This window comes from Morus notabilis, unplaced genomic scaffold, assembly GCF_000414095.1.
Source record: "Morus notabilis unplaced genomic scaffold, ASM41409v2 Scaffold502, whole genome shotgun sequence".
Taxonomy (NCBI): Eukaryota; Viridiplantae; Streptophyta; class Magnoliopsida; order Rosales; family Moraceae; genus Morus; species Morus notabilis.
The window spans coordinates 80,999-87,614 of record NW_010364639.1 but is presented as its reverse complement, the minus strand read 5'-3'; the positions used below and the strand labels follow the sequence as shown (position 1 = coordinate 87,614).

General features: G+C 40.1%; 1 protein-coding gene across 1 annotated transcript; it reads left to right on the top strand.

The window, feature by feature from the left end:
- Positions 1 to 534: 534 nt before the first annotated feature.
- On the top strand, positions 535 to 4,784 carry LOC21399160 (leucine-rich repeat receptor-like serine/threonine-protein kinase BAM1). The gene is made up of 2 exons (XM_010106799.2): positions 535 to 3,291; positions 3,727 to 4,784. The coding sequence occupies exons 1-2, from the start codon at positions 696 to 698 to the stop codon at positions 4,194 to 4,196; spliced, it is 3,066 nt and encodes a 1,021-aa protein (XP_010105101.1). The 5' UTR covers positions 535 to 695; the 3' UTR covers positions 4,197 to 4,784.
- Positions 4,785 to 6,616: the final 1,832 nt, after the last annotated feature.

The window sequence follows — 6,616 nt, the reverse complement described above, 5'->3', positions numbered from 1 at the left end:
GAAGATTACACTTTAGTTATCCAATTTACCCCACTGCATAAAATATTCACTTTTTTTTTATTCCTAATGACTATTATGTCCGACGATATGAGGGACAGTTTGTAGGGAACTTGGGACTTGGATTTGAGAAAGTGCAAGTTCATAGATTCAATTATCAATTTTATGAAAATAAAATAAAATAAAATATGTACTTTTTCATGAGTGTGAATATTCTATTACCTTTTCTTCTCCAAAAGAAAAATGCACTCTCTCATATAACGTAAACCATAAACATTTTTTTATCTCCCTTTTTCAAATATAGACCAAAGTTGTGCAAATTTTCATGTTCAACTTTTTTTGTTTTTTTTGTTTTTCTGTTTGTCAAGCCTTTTTTGGCATAAAATTATGGTTGTTAAAGAGCAAGTAAGCAACCAAGCACCAACAAAAATATAGCAAAATAAAAATAGCATTTCCAATATATTAAAATTCAAGAGTAAGTAAACTAGCAATTACACCTCATATATTACAAAAAGAAAAAAAAAATCAAAATAAAAGGACGAGAATAAAAATCACGCTTTCCCACCCGCTCTAACTGGCTGGCTCTCTCTCTCATCTTCATCATCTTACTGAACTCTCACTCTTCCTCTCCATTCTAATTTCCCTTCTCTCCCTTCCAAACTCCGAACTCCAAATCCAAACAAACCCGCCAACTCAAAATGCGACTTCTCCTTCTCCTCCTCCTCCTCCTCCACCTCCGCCTCTCCCCCGCCACCGTCGCCGCCGCCCGCGCCGTCCCCGAATACAAAGCCCTCCTCTCCTTCAAAGCGGCCCTCACCGACGACCCCCAATCATCCCTCGCCACGTGGAACGCCTCCACCCTCCACTGCACCTGGTTCGGCATCACGTGCGACTCGCGACGCCACGTGACCTCCCTCGACCTATCCGGCCTCAACCTCTCCGGTTCCCTCTCTCCGGAGCTTGCCTACCTCCGGTTCCTCTCCAACGTTTCCCTCGCCGACAACCAGTTCTCCGGCCCCATCCCTGCTGAGATCTCCGCCATCTCCGGCCTCCGCCTCCTCAATCTCTCCAACAATGTCTTCAATGGCACCTTCCCCCCCGAGCTCTCTCAGCTCAAGAATCTCCAGATTCTCGACCTCTACAACAACAACATGACCGGTGATTTGCCTCTCGACGTCGTCGATTTGCCGAATCTCCGCCATTTGCACCTCGGAGGGAACTACTTCAGCGGCGCCATTCCCAAGGAGTACGGCCGCTGGGAGTTTCTCGAGTATTTGGCGGTTTCCGGTAACGAGCTGAGCGGGAAAATACCGCCGGAGATCGGAAGCCTAACGAATCTCCGGGAGCTTTACATTGGATACTACAACACCTACGAAGGCGGTTTGCCTGCCGAGATCGGTAACTTGTCGGAACTTGTACGGTTTGACGGAGCCAACTGTGCATTGTCCGGCGAGATCCCACCGGAGATAGGGAAGCTTCAGAAGCTCGACACTCTGTTTCTCCAGGTGAATGCGCTTTCCGGTTCTCTTACTCCTGAGCTTGGGAGCTTGAATAGCTTGAAGTCGATGGACTTGTCGAACAACATGCTCTCCGGCGAGATTCCGCCGTCGTTCGCGGAGCTCAAGAATCTGACGCTGTTGAATCTCTTCAGGAACAAGCTTCACGGCGCGATTCCGGAGTTCATCGGAGAGTTACCGGAGCTGGAGGTTTTGCAACTGTGGGAGAACAACTTCACAGGGAGTATACCTCAGGGTTTGGGGAGGAACGGGAAGCTTCAGCTTCTTGATCTTTCGTCGAACAAGCTCACCGGAACTCTCCCTCCCGATATGTGCTCCGGACACCGGCTTCATACTCTAATCACTCTTGGAAACTTCCTCTTCGGTCCGATCCCGGAGTCTCTCGGAAAATGCCAGTCCTTGAGTCGGATTCGAATGGGAGAAAATTTCCTCAACGGCTCGATTCCGAAAGGCCTTTTCGGTCTTCCAAAGCTCACTCAAGTCGAATTGCAGGACAATCTTCTCTCCGGAGACTTTCCGGAGTCTGACGGCACTTTTGCGGCCAATTTAGGCCAAATTAGCCTCTCCAACAACCAGCTCTCGGGGTCTTTGCCTCCGTCCATCGGAAACTTCTCCGGCGTCCAGAAACTTCTCCTCGACGGGAACAAATTCTCAGGCCGAATCCCGCCGGAGATTGGGAGGTTACAGCAAGTCTCCAAGATAGATTTCAGTCACAACAAGTTCTCTGGTCTGATCACCCCGGAGATTAGCCAATGCAAGGTCTTGACGTTCGTCGATCTCAGCCGAAACGAGCTCTCCGGTGAGATTCCGAACGAGATTACCGGTATGCGGATACTAAATTATCTCAACCTTTCCAGAAACCATCTTGTTGGCAACATCCCTTCGTCAATAGCCAGTATGCAAAGCTTAACATCTGTTGATTTTTCTTACAACAATCTCTCTGGTTTGGTCCCTGGAACGGGTCAGTTCAGTTACTTTAATTACACTTCCTTTGTTGGCAATCCTGGTCTTTGTGGCCCTTACTTGGGTGCTTGCAAAGATGGCGTTTCCGATGGTTCCCATCAATCCCATGTGAAGGGCTCGCTCTCTTCTTCTCTGAAGCTCCTTCTCGTCATTGGATTGCTCGTCTGCTCGATCGCTTTTGCCGTAGCGGCGATCATCAAAGCCCGATCTTTAAAGAAGGCCAGTGAGTCCAGAGCATGGAAATTGACAGCTTTCCAGCGTCTGGACTTCACTGTTGATGAGATTCTGGATTGCTTGAAGGAGGACAACATTATAGGCAAAGGAGGTGCTGGGATTGTCTACAAAGGGGCCATGCCTAACGGCGAAAATGTCGCCGTGAAACGACTTCCGGCGATGAGTCGCGGGTCGTCTCATGATCATGGATTCAATGCGGAGATTCAGACCCTTGGTAGAATTCGACACCGCCACATTGTTAGATTATTGGGTTTCTGCTCAAACCATGAGACTAATCTTCTGGTTTATGAGTACATGCCTAATGGAAGCTTGGGTGAAGTTCTTCATGGCAAGAAAGGTGGCCACTTGCATTGGGACACAAGGTATAAGATTGCCATTGAAGCAGCAAAAGGGCTTTGCTATCTTCACCATGACTGTTCGCCTCTTATAGTTCACAGGGATGTTAAGTCAAACAACATCCTTTTGGATTCCAGTTTTGAGGCTCATGTTGCTGATTTTGGGCTTGCCAAGTTCCTCCAAGATTCGGGAACTTCCGAGTGCATGTCCGCCATTGCTGGTTCCTACGGATATATCGCCCCTGGTATGATTTCCAATCTTGAATTTATTGTTGATTGTACTTTGCTTTGCTTTGGGGTCTCCTAGTTTTGATTATGTCAAGTACCTTTATATCCAAATACTGACTTTTGACCACATTGGTTTAGTGGAAGATGGCATTAATGTTGTTCTGCATTTTCTGTGTCATGTGATGCAATTTGACTTTGGGTGTTCAAAAAGATAACAAAGACAATCATATACTCACTTAATTAATGATTTGATTATGTCAAATAGTTTCCTGTTCAGTTTTGTCTCAGTTTTAGGCATTGAATGTAAAGTGGTTGGCCAATTACTTTGAAAGTACTTGAATCTTATGGTTTTTGACTAATAACCCACCAACTCATAAGATAATCAACACCCTTATCCATGGAAAGGAAATCAATGGAATTAACTGAAATTATATGTTTTTCTTTTGCTACAGAATATGCATACACATTGAAGGTTGATGAGAAGAGCGATGTGTATAGCTTTGGTGTAGTCCTTTTGGAACTTGTGAGTGGAAGGAAACCAGTTGGGGAATTTGGAGATGGTGTAGACATAGTTCAATGGGTTAGAAAAATGACAGACTCAAACAAGGAAGGAGTCCTCAAAATCCTTGACCCAAGACTCCCTTCCGTTCCGATCCATGAAGTAATGCACGTATTCTACGTTGCAATGCTGTGTGTGGAAGAACAAGCGGTTGAGCGCCCGACAATGCGGGAAGTTGTTCAAATCCTAACCGAGCTTCCTAAGCCACCAGGCTCAAAACAAGGTGACTCAACAACAATCACAGAGTCTTCTCCTCCACCTGTCGGCGGATACGACTCTTCTCCGACCACGGTGACAAAAGACAATCAACAGTCAACACCACAGCCTCCGCAATCATCACCGCCCGATCTTCTCAGCATTTGATACAAAGGGGGTCAATTTGTTGGAGGGAAAAAAAAAAAAAAAGGGGAAGTGTTTGCTTTAAGTTCCTATTTTAGCTTTCTAGTTTCTGTGTCTCTTATTTTACCTCTATTTTGGGGCGGGGGATATGTTTGCTCTAACTTTAAGGTATTAATCTTGTTTATTTTTTCTCTGCTGTACAGTAGGATTGGTGGGGGTACTTTTTTTTTTTTTTTTTGTTACCAAGTGTAGTAGGATTGGCTGCTTCACACTCTGCCTTTCTGTTTATGGCACATCAGTTACTGTTACAGGCTAGCCTCGCCTTGCTTACAATGCCAAGACAGTGAGTGAAAACATCAAGGAAAAGAAGTCAGTAGTGCTTTTTAAAGAGTGTTTTTATGACTTTTGAGAGTAATAGGTTTGAAAGAGACAAATGGCTTTGGGTTGGGTGTAGAAAACTGTGTTTGTGGTTTTATTTTTATATAAAAAATAAGTATTTAATTTGAACCCCAGAATCGACAAGCAGCACAGATAAGAGTAGTAGCTTTCAATTACCGAGACTATTGGGGTTCTCTGAATTCTCAAAAGAACTGATGATAATCATAAAACTATTTGGCTGGTGCACTATTATTATGATTCAGGAGTCAGTACTCTGTTTTGGATTACAAATTGAATTCACATTAAATTCAAGGAAAAGATTAGCGCAAAATTTAAATAGGATTACTTACAAAAAATTTCTCTTAAACTATATTTTTTTTATAGCACTTTGCTTCATAATTTTTAAAACATGACTTCTATTCTCCTAAATAATAAAAGCTTCGTTCATTTCATCGATTCGAGTTTTTAATTTTATGTTTCTACAGTAAAAAGCTCTCAGAAAATGTTACATCTAATTTTTTCTGTTACAGTGAAAAACTCTCAAAAAATGTCACATATAACTTGTTATTATAGGATACTTTAGTAGTTTTATGATTTAAAATTTAGTTTGAATTTAAAACTAATTTAAATTACTTTTAATTATGATATTATTGATAGAATATAATTTAAAAATTTTATGTATCTTTTTTTGGTAGAATAAAAAAGTTAGAAAGTTTTTTTAATATTTAAATTATTTTAAATTTAAATTAAATTTTGAATCATAAAATTACTAAAATACCTTCAAAATAGAAAATTAAATGTCAATTTTGGTTAAAAACCTAATAGATGAGATTTTTTTGTTAACATTTTCATTGTTCATGAAAACAGATGGTACATTTTAAATATTAGGGGACAAAGTGTTACACGAGGTATAGTTCAAGTGAAATTTTAGTAATTAATCTATTTAAATTTTTGTGAGAGAAAATACCGTAACGAATTGAATTATAATTAATAGACCTGTATATTTTTCGCCTGGAAACCAAGCTGAAGTTTCAATTGATGCCATAGGAGGGAAAGAAAATTAAATGAGGGTTCAATTTTCGGTTTGAGGACAGATGAAGAAATGGCATTTGTCTGGTCTTGTTTAGTTGGACCCACAAAAGGGTTTTTGCACACACAGTTGGTGCACTTTGTTCACATGCAATGCAAAATTGGAGTTGAGAAAAGTTCCTCAAATGCCTGAAATTTTTTTTCGGATAATAGGTGAGATATTGTCTTTTTGTTGCTCAACTTGTGATTCTCAACTAATTATTTATGAGACGAGATTCAATTTTCCCTGTAATGTCTTAATTACATCTTTCCAAAAAGTGGCAAACCTTTTGTTGTGGTGCTTTCTCGAGCAATATTGGTCATGTGGTGTGGGAAGTCATTTTGAACTTTAGTTGTTGAATATTATCTAATAATAATAATAATAATAATAAAGATGTGTAAATAGAATAAAGTATCAAGTTAGGCAAATCCCATATTGTTCTGTTTCAATATTTTTAAGATGCCGTGACATAAACCCATATTCCCTTGTCCTGTTTGGTAGAGTTTGTTGTATCTTTTGTTTCTTCATACGTAGTTTTATTTATTTATTTATTTGCCTTGAATGTTTTATATTTTTTTCTTTTGAATGTTTTTTTTTGAATTCAAAGATTTGACAACCCAAGGACTGATTGATAATTGCATGAAGCATCCTCTGATTGACGTGGTATGTCCCATCTTGTAAGAGTGTGGGCCAGAAATGCCATATTTTAGGCTTTTTTGGGTGCGTTTGATTGATGATCGGTTATACACGAGTTAGATTGCACCACCTAATGGAGACTTCGAGTGAGAAATTGCGTTTGGTTTGTTTGATTTAAATTTTTTTGATTTAAACAGAAAATTTTAAATTATATTATTTAAATTGTAATTTAAATTGACATTTAAATATGTAGTTAAAGTTTTAATTTGAATATTTAATAAAATTTAAATTTGTGTTTAGTAAGTGTGAAAAGTAAAAAGGATTGTCACTTTTTTACTGTTCAAAAATATTTGAACGGTTA

Coding starts and splice junctions, on each gene's coding strand:
- LOC21399160 (XM_010106799.2), top strand. CDS start 696: ATGCGACTTCTCCTTCTCCTCCTCCTCCTCCTCCACCTCCGCCTCTCC. Junction 3,292..3,726: donor CTACGGATATATCGCCCCTG/GTATGATTTCCA, acceptor CTTTTGCTACAG/AATATGCATACACATTGAAG.